General features: G+C 41.8%; 1 protein-coding gene across 1 annotated transcript; it reads right to left on the bottom strand.

Annotated features, from left to right (window-relative positions):
* Positions 1-7001: 7001 nt before the first annotated feature.
* LOC143299824 (dual specificity tyrosine-phosphorylation-regulated kinase 2-like) lies at positions 7002-8978 on the bottom strand. Its single transcript, XM_076613289.1, has one exon. The coding sequence runs from the start codon at positions 8890-8892 to the stop codon at positions 7204-7206; it is 1689 nt and encodes a 562-aa protein (XP_076469404.1). The 5' UTR covers positions 8893-8978; the 3' UTR covers positions 7002-7203.
* Positions 8979-16087: the final 7109 nt, after the last annotated feature.

Raw genomic sequence — 16087 nt, 5'->3', positions numbered from 1 at the left:
AAGATCACAGTTCTAATAAAGGAAGAATGGCAACAGAAGTTATACTTAGAGCTGCAAAAAAAACACATACAGCCATGACAAATACCAGAACAAAAAAACAACAACAAAAAATGACATTATACCAGAACAAAAAAAACAACAACAAAAAAATGACAAACTGATTTGGTATCTCAGCTCAAAATTCAGCATGCTAGTCTACAGCAATGATAGGGACTTTGAAACAACAAAAGCAAGACACCTTCTTATCAACAAAAATGATATATAGGAAGCATCCAGCTTCAAAACAACACACAAAAGAAAAAAAAAAAAGAAAAGAAAAGAAAAAAAGAAAGAAAAAAGCTGAGGCTCCATTTGTTTACACAGCATGCAGATTTTTGCTGTTGCTACTGCTGTGTCCAACGTTTTGGCAAGAAAAAAGAAACAAAAAAAACCAATGTCTGGAGGCTAAGAGGGTCATTTTGAATTCAGGTACAGGGGGACAGAGCTGGGTGGGTGAAGTGCCCGCGGGGAGACTCACTACAACATTTGGTCTTCAGTTTCAAAAATCCACAGTACCCGCATGAAAAAACACCCACCACGACACACCTTAAACCACCTCCGCTAGCATAATGGCAGCTCACTCTCTCTCTCATTTCTCTAATTTCCACCACTTTCATGAATACATGTGAGGTTGACTGCTGACAAAAAACTATGCATACATACATGAATATTTCATATGGAAAAACAACCAACAGGTTTTCTCTTCTATCACAGCCACAGCAATTTATCCTGAATAAGACTTTCTATGTTTCATCTGTTCGGCTATTGGTATAAACTATACCATGGAATGGAAACACCCTGGCATACCATGGTCTTCAAAGTGTGCAATTTATAATATTCGTATGGCACACAGCTAGTCTGCATTCCTGTACAAACCTATTGTGAAAATCACCAACATGCTCTTGCCAAATGATCCAAACTCCAAGAATGCATAAATCTGACTACAGTAATGAAACTGAACAAGAAAAGAAAAAAAGAAAAAGAAAAGGTTTTCTCGGCTCCTTATCAAATCAGGCAACATGCTTTATATTTTTAAGATCTGTCTTTTAATTGGTCCCATACCGTAACAAAGGTTAAGTAATTCAATGGTGTTAAAACATCTCCCAAAAGATTTCTCAACCGTTATGCTGCTTGCTTTACGAATGTATCTCATATCTCTTTCTCCACATGAAGTATGATTATCATAATCATCTTAGCGACAGTGCTAGTGTTCACAGGCATCATATGAACGTTCAGTTTTCAGCTCGAAGACCTAACACCACACCGCAACACGACCATTTGCTAACTGTTAAGCAACACTTTGCTGCTGAAGTTTCTGGTCTAGGGAAATCCTTTCCTTTTGGTCATTTTACCTCTTTTACTTGCACACTGTTCTTTTGGGGAAAGTGTTATGTATATGAAACTTCCCTGTAAAACCATACTCTGCTCAAATTCTCTTGTAAATTCAAAGGTGAAGTTGTGCTGAAATTCCATTCTACCACATCATTCCCCAAAATGACTGTTCCGGTCATAAAGCTGCAACCACAAGATCAGTTCTGTGAAACACTTTGTCCTTAAAACAAGAAAGAATGATTGGCTTCTTCTTTTACTAAATATAAAAAAAAAAGAGAAAAAAAAAGGGTGTAAATGTGCATCCCGGATCTATGAAAACAGAACATTCCCTTGTCCCAATAAAACTGACAAATCATATAATTCATGCGTAACATATATGTATGTGCTCAAACAATATTAAAAAAAAAAAAAAAAAAAAAAAAAAAAAAAAAAAGCACAGTATAACAGAACTCTCAGATATATATATACACACTGCAACAGAATGCCATTCCTGCACAAACATCCACATAATCTCCAGCAGGAATACGCTGTACTGGAAAAAACAACAACAACAATCAACAAACCCCCTAAAAAACCCCAGAGAGCTATAGGTCTTAAACAGTCACTGTCAAACCATTTCCTAGACAAGGTCAATACTGCATTTTTCTGACTCAAGATCCCAATTTCCATGCTTGGAATTGGATGGAAATGCTGTAGTGTATGTACCTAAGACCTTTGACCCAAATCCAAATTACACACATATGCACTTTTTTTTTTCAACGGAGACGAAAAAAAAAAGAAAAAAGAAAAGAAAAAAAAAAGAAGACAAACCGTGAACAAACCTGTGCAGTCATTTAACAAGTGCAGATCAACTCGCACAAACACAAGAAAACTAGTGTTCCAACTCACTGTAGCTGATCCCTACATACATAAAAAAAAAAGCCTGAAAAAAAAGTAATACCCCCCCACCTCCCTCCTGCCAGCAACTCCCCATATGCCTTCTCCCCCACTCCCCCCACCCAACCCAACCCTTCAAAAATGGTGCCAGGGCCAAGTCAGTCAAAGCACAAAATTTTGCATTGTGACATGCTAGTCATAAAAGGCAAACCCAGCAGAGGTGTGTGTTGCTCAGACAAAATGGTATTCACATATATCTGTAAGGGTAGGGATTAAGGTATTAGGCAGAAGAGAGAGAAGGGTGTGGGTGGGAGAGGAGGTGGGGGCAGGGGGGAACAAGCAGGGGGGGGCCAGGGGGGAACAAGCAAGAGGCAGGCCTGGGGGAGGGGGGGGAGGGGGGTAGGTAAGGCAGGACTGCCCAGGGCTGTGAAGGAACTGCTGAAAGGGGGATTCGTTCCAGTGTGGATTGCAGGAAAACTTCCCCCCCCCCCCCCCCCGCCCCCCTGGTAATGTTCTCTCCTTCTCCAGAAGTGTTGAGTTCCTGCAGAACTGATCTTCTTCAAGTTCAAATGAATGTTTCTCTCACACTGACAGTCATATATGTGTTATAAACACACTCACAAATAGTCATACCCACACACAAGAACACCGATTGTAAACTGACAAAAGAGGACTCCATCAGCTGGTAAGCTACACACTGTACGACTGACACACCAAATGCCATCATTTTACAAAATCAATGAAAGGCAACAACAATAAAGAAACATAACCAAAAACAATATTCAATCTACCAGTGAATGAGTAAATCTAGCCTCATGAATCATTTTAAATCATGTAGCTGATCTGGTGCCCACGTCTGTTTCACTCAGCACAACATTAAACCAAAACACAAACTATACACGTTTTCAATTTTTTAATTTTTATTTACCTATTATACTCCTGAAACAATTCTAACATTTGTCAGCTGCAGCAAAATTGTCAAAGCTTTTGTACAGATTCAATGAATTGAACAGGATCATATGTAAATAATCTGCCATTTTTGTTACCTGTTAAAACAGGAAGTCAAGCTAATAAAGTAATTTAAAAAAAAAAGAAAAAAAAAAAAAGAGGGGAGGCATCAGTGATGGTGGGACAGGGAACGGGAAGGAGGCAGGGGTTCGGGGGCAGTTTGGGACAGACCTTCACTCTGATAGCATCTGTTTTTTCATTAACTGATTTGCAAGCATGCATAAATGTGCAATTTGCACAACACCTTCCACCATGCGGAAGATGCAGACTTGGCCTCCAACCGAAGCCCATGTATGCTTGATAATCTGCAGTACACATATATATACTGACAACTGCAATGTTCAACAGTTTCATAACCTGAAACATTTCCCTATTCCCCCCCCGAACTGCAGCTGAAGATCCTGTCTTGTTTTTCAAATGTGCCCCCAACAAAGTGAACATAATCATCAACATTCTGTTTGGTTTCTATTTGCTCTTTGTTCATGGGATTCTGTCAAATCAAACTATTTCCTTCCACATTTCCCACATTTTTGTTTTTTAGATATCCAAATTCAATGGATATAAAAGAAATTGTTTATGGGATGTAACTGCCTCACACACACCTCACAAAGTATGAGCTGACCAGTCTCAACAACATGGCAACACACCTGTTCCATACAATGAATTATTCTGATGTTTTACAATAAAAAAAAATAACACAAAATGTATGCACCTTGAAAGAAAGCATCACAGACAAAATCTCTGGAATTTCATCCAGGTAGGGTGGTAGTTAGTTTGCTAAGAGTAGGATCACTGATCACTGTTTAGTTTAAAGCAAACTCATCATGAACTCCACGCTGAAAATAGAATAGTACAAAAATAATCATAGCAATCATCAAACTCCACAACTTTTTTTTTTCACTGTTAATGTTATGTGGTCCCTCCCTCCCTTCAACCCCACCCCCCCCCCCCCAAAAAGGAGCAAAAAGAATTTGATCCTAAACTTAGTAATTAATGTCACTTTTTAAAAATATATGACAAATCAATTAATGTTAAAATACAAGACTTTAAAAAGGCTTTGGCACATATCTGAACAGGGAAAGGAGTGAATAGAGGAGGGGGGAGGGGGTTTAAAGAATTCTTAAAGGGTGGTATCAATGAAGGGTAGGAGGTTGACAAAGAGAGACACAGAAAGAGAGAACATCCAGAAAACAAAGAGGAAGGAAAATAAAAGGCTTCATCAGGGATTTTTTCCTCCTTTAATTAACAGTCAAAACATTCATTCAAATTTCAATCCAGACTTTATGAAAAATTTTGTATATTATATTGAAGAAAATATTTTGGTTTTCCAATTTTCAATATATTTTCTTTATCTAAAAAAAACAAAACAAACCTGGTTCTGTAGGTGTGTATGCGTACATGTATGTGAAGAAGGCTGACGAAATAACATCTTAATTTTTTTTTTATTACATAATTTATGAAATGTATGTTCAATCACATATCACTGGGTTTTTTTTGTTTTTTGTTTGTCTTTTTTTCATTAAAAAAAAAAAAAAAATCAATCATCAACTTAATCTGATGAACAGTTCTTCTGTCCGGCGCCCCAATGACTCTTCACACAGATGAGGGAGAAGGAGAAGAAGAAGAAGTAGAAGAAGAAGAGAATCTGAAATGATAAATGATATCTTTTTAGCATCTGACAATTTAACATAATCTGATGATAATTTGTTTCAATGTTAAATTACATGAATAGTGAGATGAAGTACTATGCAACTCAGAAAGGTTGATCATTGACAGTGAGTGAGTTTTGCATTGTTCCTTAAAAAAAAAGAAAAGAAAAAACCACCACCAAAAAACCAATGACAATAAATCATATAACCCTTTGTCTTAAAATTTTGTCTTAAAATTCCCAAAAGATTAAATATTATTTCCTATCTTGAATGATTATTCTTATGATTTCCAATTATACAAATAGAAATAAAAATTTATAATAAATTTGTAATCCAGTCTACTTAACTGAGAAAGCACATAGGGTTACGCTGCTGGTCAGGTATCTGCTTAGTAGATGTGGTATAGGTGGATTTGTTTGAATGCAGTGATCCCTACTTAAGTAACAGAACTGTTTGGTGCCTCCCAATTTTCATCTGTTTTATTTAATTAGTACATGTATGTCTTTTTATGTTGGAAACGTGCTGCTGCCAAAAAGCAAATCTCTGTACCAAAGTATAGACAATAATGTCTGTATATAATTGTATTGTGTATAATAACAGTGGCTTTTATTCTCTCTTTTTTTTCTTTTTTTAATTTTTTTTTTTTATAAGCAGACATGTTGTATACATGTATGTATGTACAGTCTATAAAGATTAGTGTGCATGCTTTGATGACTCTTTGAAACTGACCAGATATTTATGAGGGACCGATTCTTTCTTTTGTAAACTCATGCACACCATAAATGGACATATGATCAGATATAAATTAAAAAGACTGGCACCGAAATCACAGCTTAACTTTAAGGTCTTGTGAAAATGGTGGCGAAACAAAAAACATCACCCAGTTGCTTCATAAATGTGACTGACAATCAGGATATCCTTCTGTTCATCAGCAGACCTGTGCATTATCTCACTTTCAGTCACAGGCCACCTCTACTGGGTGTGTACACTAACTCGAGAGATCTAAGCTCCATGTACACATACTCAATTAGTCAATACCATCACTTCTCAAAGGAAATTTTCTATGTTGGGTCACGGTTAAGTATGTGTAATTAAAATGCTTTTTTTTCTGTCACAGTTACAATACACACATATATATAAAAGTTTTTAAATGCCTAGATATATCACATGATGTGGAGCCTGCCTGTGCTTCCTAAGTTTGTTTTACTTATTAAGTTAGTTAAAACAAAATGAGGGGCAGGGGAGAGTGCTCTAATACATGTATTCTATCAAACACCCATTTAAAATTTTTTTAATTTTTTTTTTATCAGTTTCAACATCTTTAAATGGACTTTAGTGAACATCAGAACATTTATCATTCCAGCTTGGCTAATCAAATTTGTGTCAGTAAAGAAAGTGGTAGGTGATACTAATTCTACCAATGGCCACAAAACAAAATTTTTAAGTTTTATTTTTCAAGGTTTTATAATTGAATGGAATGGTCTAGTCGGTACAATAACAATTAAAAAATAATGTGTATTTTACAAGTTACTAGACTCCACTGCTTTTAAAACTAAGGAAAATAAATGAATAAAACCCATAACTACTTCTGAAACATTCATAATAACATTAACTGTGTGTTACCCTCATCATCCAACTTCACAGCAAACAATAGCAAGAAAAAAAACAACAACAAAAAACAAAACAATAATAATCTTTTTCTGGAATAAAACCATTTATTTTATGATATTCATATTAATTTTCAAATCATTAAAAAGAAATAAATCAGCGATAAATCTTTAAAAAAAAAAAAAAATTTGTTGAGACCAGACCAAAACAAACCAACCAAAAAAAAAAAAAAAAAAAAAAGAGAAAAAAAAAAGAGGACTTAACAATACTGACCAATGATTGTGCTATTACTTTGTTCACCATTCCCACTAGACAATGATGTCAGTTCTGCACAGTAAAGGCTACTGGAAACTGTTTCAATGATGGCAACACTCAGTGAACACTGCAAACCACATGTAACTGGGTTTCAAAATATATATATTCATGGTGATTGTACTTTCAAACTGACACAGAATACCAACACCAAGTAAGTTGACAAGTGATCCAGGGTTTTCTTTTTCAAATGAGCATGGTACATTGTTTGGTACGTTAATCACTTTATCATGCCAACTAAACACAGTGTCATAGAACCAGCAGTGTACAAAATTCTACAATTCAAGATGGACGGCATTGGATTTGTAAAATGAACTAGTTACAGATAGTGACAACCAGTTCTGATGGTAACTGATGCTGAGTTTATATATGGCTTCACTTACATTGTTGATCCAATCTGTGGCAGCTTGGTGTGAGTGTTCAGTTGAGATTGCATATCTTCCTGCAAGACAAGCTGCCGTGCTTTGCCACTGCTTGCTCCAATGGTGCCATTGGCCAGCTTGGGTATCCCAGTGCGGTTGCCGGAGGTGTTGCGTCGTGCGCCCGAATCACCACGACCTTCGACCTGGGAGGGTGGTTTGGGAAGACGGCGGCGCAACCATGGGTGGCGCAGGGCCTGCGTCGGGTTCATCCTGGTGGCAGGGTCCCATTCCAGGCAGCGCTTCATGAAGTCCAGGAACATGGGGTCATCGCAGCCCTTCAGAGCCACCGTCATCTCCTTGCTGGATGGGGAGCCCCGGGTCTTGCCTCGGCGAGACCGCCCGGCGTTCAGCACGGTGGACCCATCAGGCAAGGTGCTGACCGTGCAGTAGCGCGGGTAGCCCTTGGAGCTGATGAAGTTGCGGGCACGTTTGGAGTTGTCCAGCAGCTTCTGGGGTGGCATACCCAGCAGCTCGATGATGCAGGCCAGCTGATCTCCCTCGTCTTCACCAGGGAACAAGGGGTACCCTGTCAGCAGCTCTGCCAGAATACAACCCAGACTCCACACGTCAATTGGCATGCCGTACTTGGCCCCTAGAATGACTTCTGGTGCACGGTAGAAGCGAGACTGGATGTAGGTGTAGATCCTTTGATGTTCATAGCAGCTGGACCCAAAGTCAATCACTTTAATACCACTTCGCCCTTGTTGCTTCAGGAGAATGTTTTCTGGTTTGAGATCACAATGAATGATTCGATTCTTAAACAGAGCATCCAAACACTGCAGAATGGAATGGGCAAATTTACGTACAAGCTGCAGGCTGAAACCCTGGAATTTATTCTTTTTGATCAGTTCATACAGGTTCATGCTGAGCAATTCGAAAGTAATGCAGATATGATTTCGGAAGGTGAAATGTTCAAGCATGTGTACTATGTTCATAGTATTGTCCTTATCCTGTTTCTTTAAGTGTTCCAAGATCCTGATCTCTTCTTGGGCTTGACGATGGAATCTCTTCTCATTCCTCACCATTTTCAGAGCCACGTGAAGATTTTCTTTGTGGTCGTACACCTTCACTACCTGACCAAAACTGCCTTTCCCAATCACCTTGAGCACTTCATACCGATATGAAATGTGATCATGAGGAACATGGATGTAGGATCCATTCTCATCATCATACCCACTATTGCCTGCACCTCCTATTACTCCCTGTCGCTTCTTTGCATTCTGACCAACAAAGTAAACGCTGGAGAAATTGAAAATCTCATGATGCTCAAATGCAGACAGTTTGTGCATATATTGCTTCATTGCCGATTCGGGGGCCATTGAATTTCCCCTTCGGCCGACTGATGATCTGCTTCCCGCACTGCCCGCACTGGAGCTTGGTCTTACCGCCGGCAGTTGTGATTGATCGTCGGGCCGGACGCCATTTTGCACTGGCTCGCGTTGATGGTGATGCTTATGATCGTCAAACAACTGCTGCACTTTAACTCCGTGCTGGTTCATGTGGGTGCTGCCTCCCCCCACTGTTTGACTTGTAAGGGGAGGCAGATGGGATGATGTATCGTACGTGTGGGTCATGATATCCCCCGTAGAAAATATAGAACGCGTTCGCTGCACCGGAACTGGCATAGGGTTTATTCTTGTACTCATTCTTCCATGACTGTCAACACTAACCTCTTAGCACAGTCACACTTTTTCCACTCACAGTGTTTTTTCAGATAGATCCATGGTGGTTTACAAACGAGGGTTTCTTTTCATGCATAGTGACCACATAGCTCCACTATCCTCCCACCAGTGGCACTGCATTTATTTTAAAAAGAATAGACTCTTGTTGCCATGCACGACCCTGTCGGCCAGACGTCAGGGGAGTGACGTCATGGAAACTAGGTCACGTGAGACAACAATACCGAAGTCACCTTCTTCGGGTATCTTCGGAAGATATCGGTTCTGATAAGTTCTGATAAATTACAATAATTAATGATCAGACATAACGTAGATGTCACCATTTTGTATCAACAATATTATACTGGATATAAAATTTTTGTTTTCCACTGTACAAAAAACAAGGTTTGCACAGCATTCGTCGTCTGCTGTACAGTCATTGCCTTTGATACTTTTTTTGTTTGTTTTATTTTTGTTTTGGGTGATTTTATGTAAAGGTGGCTGTACATAATATTAAATATACAGTAGCCATCAGAAGAATCTATAAATTATTTAAACATAATTAGGTATTATCCAGATACTGAGAAATAGTGAAGTGTGTGAAATTTAGATAACAAAGGGGAAATAATACAATTGTTACTGAAATTGTGCCATGCATGAGTAGTTTCCCCTCCATTGTTAGGTGATTTTTCTTTTTCTTCATTTATTTATTTATTTATTTATTTATTCATTTTTCATCTATCAGTTTTTATTATTATCAAATTTTTTTAACAGCCTTTACTTGTCTCTGAAACAAATTTCGGCGAGTAATGCTGCAATCTTATCATGTTTCAGTTTCAGTTTCAGTAGCTCAACTGAGGCGTCATTGCGTTCGGACAAATCCATATACGCTACACCACATCTGCCAAGCAGATGCCTGGCCAGCAGCGTAACCCAACGCGCTTAGTCAGGCCTTTAAAAAAAAGAAAAGAAAAAAAAAGGTGAATAAATAATAGATAAATACATTAAAAAAAAAACTACCACTACTGATAATATGTATAAGGCGCAAAAACTTGATGAAGTCAACTATAAGTGTACATAAATAAGTAAATGAATAAATAAATGATAATTATAATATAAAAAGGTAGTAGTAATAATAATAAATAAATAAATAAGACATCAATGATGATAAATAAGCAAATAAATGTAAAACATGGAGACACACATTCACACATACACCCACATATGCATAACAAATATGCACCAAACATGCAGTTTCACAGATATGAAAGCACAGTCAAATACACATAAACGTACATGAGCCCCAACACACACACACACACACACACACACACACTGGCACACACACACACACACACGACACACACACACACCTGACACACACATTACCCTGCACCTCCTCTACCCCCCTCCTCCACACACTCATTTCTAGGCTACGTATCGCAGCTTCCACGGCACACACACACACACACACACACACACACACACAGATGAACACTTACTTGTTCAAGCACACACACATACGCTCATATCGCCCACCCCCAACCCCCCACACATATATACAAAGATATATATATATATATATATATATATATATATATATATATATATATGTAGCCGTGTACCGAGTGGTTACTGAAGGGGGTACGGCACAAAAGACTTAACTAAATATGATTGAATGAATTAAAGGATAGACAAGATCCCACGCACAGGCCAGGGACATATAGAGGCCAGTCACAAATGGGGTTTTCTATTGTTTTATTTACAATAGTTATGAGAACATAAGAAAAGAACTAAAAGGAAGACATAAAAAGAGAAGACCTAAGAGAAGAGAATAGAAGAGAAGAACTAAGAAGAAGAACTAAAAGAGAAGACAGTGCCGGGATGCGACATTGGGCGAGCTGTGAGCAGGTGTCTGGCGAGGAGGACAAAATGATGTAAGCGGAGTGACGTCACACATTCTGTGCGCGGGTTATGAGGGAAAACTGTCGTCTGCTGTGGCTTGTGCGTGAATAGTGTTGGAGCAAGCATAGCGCGCTTGGTCACACCTCCCCCCATCTTTTGAAAACCATCGTCCGCGATGGTTAATTAAAAGTAATTCTTGTGAGGAGACTTAGCTGAGCATCAAACAAGAATTATTGGGCAGGTAAGGGAGTTAATTTAGCTGATAACTGATAGCTAAGTGAATGTGAAATGACTGCAACATTCTTAGGAACAATACTCTACTTCTATATTCAAAGTGGCTTTAGCCAGGTTAAGTTAAGAGTTTAGTCAAATGCATCCTAACTTAACTTTGAAGAGTTTGATATAGAGAAGGGGTTGGAAAGCATTCAGTTTTGTGCATATCAATCTATGTATCACATGATTGCCCGACTAGTGCTTAGAATTAACAAGCAAGCATTTCAACAACAAATATTTGTCTTTGCAAAGACCACTTAGCAGGATTGGCCTTGGGGAGGCAAGAAAAAAAAAATAGAAGAAAAAAAGTACACCAAAACCCACAAAATATAAATTCCACCTAAACTGGTTGGAATGAAAACAAAATAAGAAAACATGTACATAAGAGATGAAACAGTTTGCGTTGCACTGGCCACATGGCAGAAAAGGGCATGGGAGAGGCAAGACTAGAAAAAAATAGAGTGGATGAAATAGTCCTAGTTGCAAGTGAGACTAGAATTTCAACCTCAATTGTCCATTCTGGGGAAGGAAAGGAAAAGAATGTCAATTCTTAATTCTGGCCTTCTCTTTGAGGCGCTGGGACCGTCTTTGCACAGGGGCCGATGCTGCAGGCAGGTCATTCTGGGCTGTGGCCTGGGGTGCTTCTGACGCAGTGTCGGGTGGAGGAGTTCCACACCTGGGCTGGGGATGGGGTGGTATTATAAACCATACCTCATCATCAGAGTCTGTGTCAGAGTCAGACACTTTGTCGCCCTGGTGGTGCAGTGGGACCGGGTCTGTAGGCGTGACAGCAGGTTGTTGTTGTTGGTCGTGCCTCTGCTGCATGGGGCTGACTACAGGTGGGGACACCTGTAGGACCACAGCGTCAGGTGTGGTGCTGTGGCGCCTCCGTCTGCGTCGGCGTCTCTGGTTTCTTTGTGCTGCTGCAGAGGAAGAGACTGACCTGGTTTCCAATGACTGGGTCTGAATGCAGGCAGGTTGGGTGGTGTTGCTGTTGGATGGGCGACTGGAGAAGTGTTGCTCCAGGTCGCGGTACATGCCAGGCCAGTAGACCTGGGGTCGCAGCATCTCTGCAGCCTGCTGGAAGCCTTGGTGCCCCGTGTGGTGTCGTATGGATGACAGGACCTGGGGGCAGAGTTTGCTGGGAAGCACCAGCTGCTCAGATGCCCCGTGCTTAGGGTCCATCACCCGTCGATGCAGGACACCCTTCCTGCAGATCAGCCTGTCACGCTGCTGGGTCAGCACATTGGTCTGCCAGTTGGAGCTGAGGGCTGGTGTGGCTGGCCATGCAGACAGGACTGGCCCAATGGTGGGTTCAGCAAGCTGAAGTCTGCGCAGCTCTTCTGGTGGCAGCTTGGGTCGCAAGTGCAGTTGGCTGGGGGGAGGTGTCTTGTTGGCAGTGACATGCTGCTTGTTGACCGCATGTGTTGTCAGTCGTCTCCCCTTAGATGTGGCTGTTTGTTTGTCTTCAGCCTTTGATTGCCTGTCCTCCTTAATGTAGCGCTGCTTGTGCCGACACTGGTCCTCAGTGTGGCCGGGCCTCTCACACCAGACACAGCGTGGAGGGTCTGGGGCGCGGTCAGCGGCATAGCGATGAGGATGGAGGGCTGGTCTTGTAGGATGCGGGCGGTGTGCTGGTTTGGGGGACTGCAGCTGACATCGCAGGCTGGTGTTCTCAGCTGCGAGTGTGGCCAGCTGGGCTTCCAGGCGGACAACACTGTCTACGTCAGGGCAGGTGTTGTAGGTGTGGCTGTCCTCCCTCAGCCATCGCTGGGCCTCCTTCTTAGCTGCCTCGAAGGTGGTGTCAGGGTGGTCTCGTATGAAGCGCCTGACATCGCGCCCGAGTGCAGCTGGCTGAAGGCCTCTAGCGAAGGCGTCGCGGAGTATGGTTGCTGGCACCTGCATCACCCCATCTTCGGCTTTGTTGACCTTGGTCCATAGGTGCCGAAGATGGGATGCGTAGTCGATCACCGTCTCCTTGGGCTGCTGCTGTCTGTTGAAGAACGCAGTGGCAAGGTCGGTGGCGTCTCGCTGCTCTCCCCAGTTCTCCTCAATGATGTGAAGGATCTTGGCTGGGGTGTCTACTTCTGTCGCCGGCAGCCTGACGATCTGCTGGCGAGCTCGGCCGGCAAGGGCTGAGATCAGCCAGAGAGAGGCTGTCGCGTCATCCAGGGGCTGTAGTTGGAGGATCAGTCTGGCCTCCTGGGTGAAGTCGTCGACTTCACTGCTGCCTTCCTCACCGGATAGCGTCGGGAGTTTGGGCAGGAAGTCAGTTGAAGCCATCTTGATGTGGGCGACGTTTCTTCTTGTGGACTTGATGTACCTGCTGCACTGTCTTCTCTCTTCTCCTATGTTAGACTATCCCTATGTGACTGTTAGTACAACCTCTTGTCCCTGTATGATCCTAGCTCACAGCGCCAAGTATGTAATAGAGATTAGCTTGGCTAGGAGCTGTGATTTATTAAGAGAGATATTTAAAGAATCAGCACATCCTATGCTCACAGCGCCAAGTTGTAACAAGGTACACTTGGTGGTAAAGGGCTGTGGTTTTGGGATGGATTGAATTTGGATAAAAGAATTGAAACCTTAAAGGGAATAATTTTGGATCAATCTTGTGATGGATCTTTATCCTGTCGGTGACGCCACTTTTGTAGCCGTGTACCGAGTGGTTACTGAAGGGGGTACGGCACAAAAGACTTAACTAAATATGATTGAATGAATTAAAGGATAGACAAGATCCCACGCACAGGCCAGGAACATATAGAGGCCAGTCACAAATGGGGTTTTCTATTGTTTTATTTACAATAGTTATGAGAACATAAGAAAAGAACTAAAAGGAAGACATAAAAAGAGAAGACCTAAGAGAAGAGAATAGAAGAGAAGAACTAAGAAGAAGAACTAAAAGAGAAGACAGTGCCGGGATGCGACATTGGGCGAGCTGTGAGCAGGTGTCTGGCGAGGAGGACAAAATGATGTAAGCGGAGTGACGTCACACATTCTGTGCGCGGGTTATGAGGGAAAACTGTCGTCTGCTGTGGCTTGTGCGTGAATAGTGTTGGAGCAAGCATAGCGCGCTTGGTCACATATATATATATATATATATATATATATATATATATATATATATATATATATATATATACACCCGCACGTTCCAATATCCCGTTGCTCCCACAGTGTAGGCATGCACACACTCACATACCTCCTCCCCTAACCCCCCTCCTCCCCCGGCACCCCTCACACACACACACACACACACACACACACACGAACGCACGCACGCACGTGCACAGAACTCTCCTGACACTTGTGTACACTTACACCCTCGCACATGCACAAACGCACTCAAACACACAGACCCACACATACACACAAACACACACATACACACAAACACACACATACACACACGCACAGAGGCTGCCACTGATTGGCCGCAAGAGGGATGGGAAAAGATCTCTGATGCCAAGAACGTGGCGTCTAGTGTGTTGCTCAGTCTATTGTAATTGGAAAAGCCACAGAGACTCTGTTCCGTTTTGAAGAAATTTGCGCAATGTCGGTTTGGAAATGATGCCGATATTTGTTTGATTTGCAAAGCATCGTGCTCTACCTTTCATGTTAGACTTACGGCTGCTCCCTCTGTCTGCGAGTTTTATTTCTTTGAGGCGATCGATGGTGTGATGGCCTTGTACCTGTTCTTTTTGATATTCTTTGACTCTTCTGAGGATTTCCGATTTTCCTAGATGTAGGCCGCTCGTTGGTGTTGCGTTACCAGCAAGTCTGTCATCTCGCTCATTTCCCTCAACACCTGCATGTCCCGGGCAGTATGACCATGTGAGTTTTAAATCTGAAAGTTGCGCATTGCTTTATGCCACTCTGGGCTTCCCATTCCGTTTTCAATTTTCTGTATGAGGTTCATTGAGTCGGTTAGAATCATGACATGTTGGTTTCCGGGCATATGGATGGACGATAGCCACTGGAGGGCATGTATCACAGCTTCAACTTCCATCGTTAGGCTGGAGGTTGTGACTTTGTAGGCAGCATTCTCTTCCCTAATTGTTTTTCCATTTTGTTTCGCAATGAATCCCCAACCGGATTGGTCTTTGGTGACTGAGCCATCTATGTATATGATGATGTCCTCTTCTTTACTGTTTTCTTCTATGAGTAGCTTCACTTCCGCATCAGTTTTGCCCTCTGGCCATTCCCGACAATGTCTTCCTAGAGTGGGTGAAATGGCTGTGTTGAATAGATGGTTGAGGTTTTCGGAGTTTTCCCCCCATTCTTTTGTTTCTTTCAGGTCTTGTAGTGGGCATACTAGCTGAATTGTGTCTTCTGCTTGCCCCATCCATGATCTTTCTCGTCCTAGACGGCTGCCTTTTGGTTCTTTGACTGCGTCATGCAGTGGGTTTTGAGGGTTTTCTAATGCTTTGAAGTAGGTCTTAACCTGTTCTAACTCGTTTCTGGCCTGCACTGAAGGAAGGTCAAGCAGGTATCGCAGTGGTTTCCGTGGGCGTGTCTTTTGTTGTTCCAAGGATCAGCCTCATAGCTTCATTTTGAACTCTTTCTAAGTTTAGGAGGTTGCTTTGAGATGGTGTTGTTAGCCCAAGTCCGTAGTCGATCACACTGAGGACGAGTGATTGGTATAGCAGGAAGAGGTGGCGTTGTTCAATACCTTTGGTTGCCATTGCTTTTAAGACTGAAAGGCCCTTTTTGCATTTGAGAACAGTATTTTCCGTATGTTTTCTGAAGGTCAGCATCCTGTCGAAGTGTATTCCTAGGTACCGTAGGCATTCGGTTTTCTCGATCTGAATCCCGTCGAATGACACAGGTGGTGGTGATTTGCTCGCGGTTCTGTTGTTGAGGGTGCACAGCAACGTTTCGCTGGATTGATGGAAGATCCTGTGTCTGAGCAATATTGTTTAGTTGTTTCGGCTGGACGGCTTTAGTTCTTTCCTGAGCATCTTTCGAAGTTTTGAAGACCAGGCCATCATCCGCAAGAGTAAGC

The sequence above is a fragment of the Babylonia areolata genome, chromosome 25, assembly GCF_041734735.1.
Source record: "Babylonia areolata isolate BAREFJ2019XMU chromosome 25, ASM4173473v1, whole genome shotgun sequence".
Classification (NCBI taxonomy): Eukaryota; Metazoa; Mollusca; class Gastropoda; order Neogastropoda; family Buccinidae; genus Babylonia; species Babylonia areolata.
The sequence above is the reverse complement of the archived record's forward strand: the minus strand, read 5'-3'. Positions and strand labels throughout refer to the sequence as shown.

Bases quoted from the DNA above. Each gene is read 5' to 3' on its own strand.
- LOC143299824 (XM_076613289.1), bottom strand. From the start codon at position 8,892: ATGAGTACAAGAATAAACCCTATGCCAGTTCCGGTGCAGCGAACGCGT.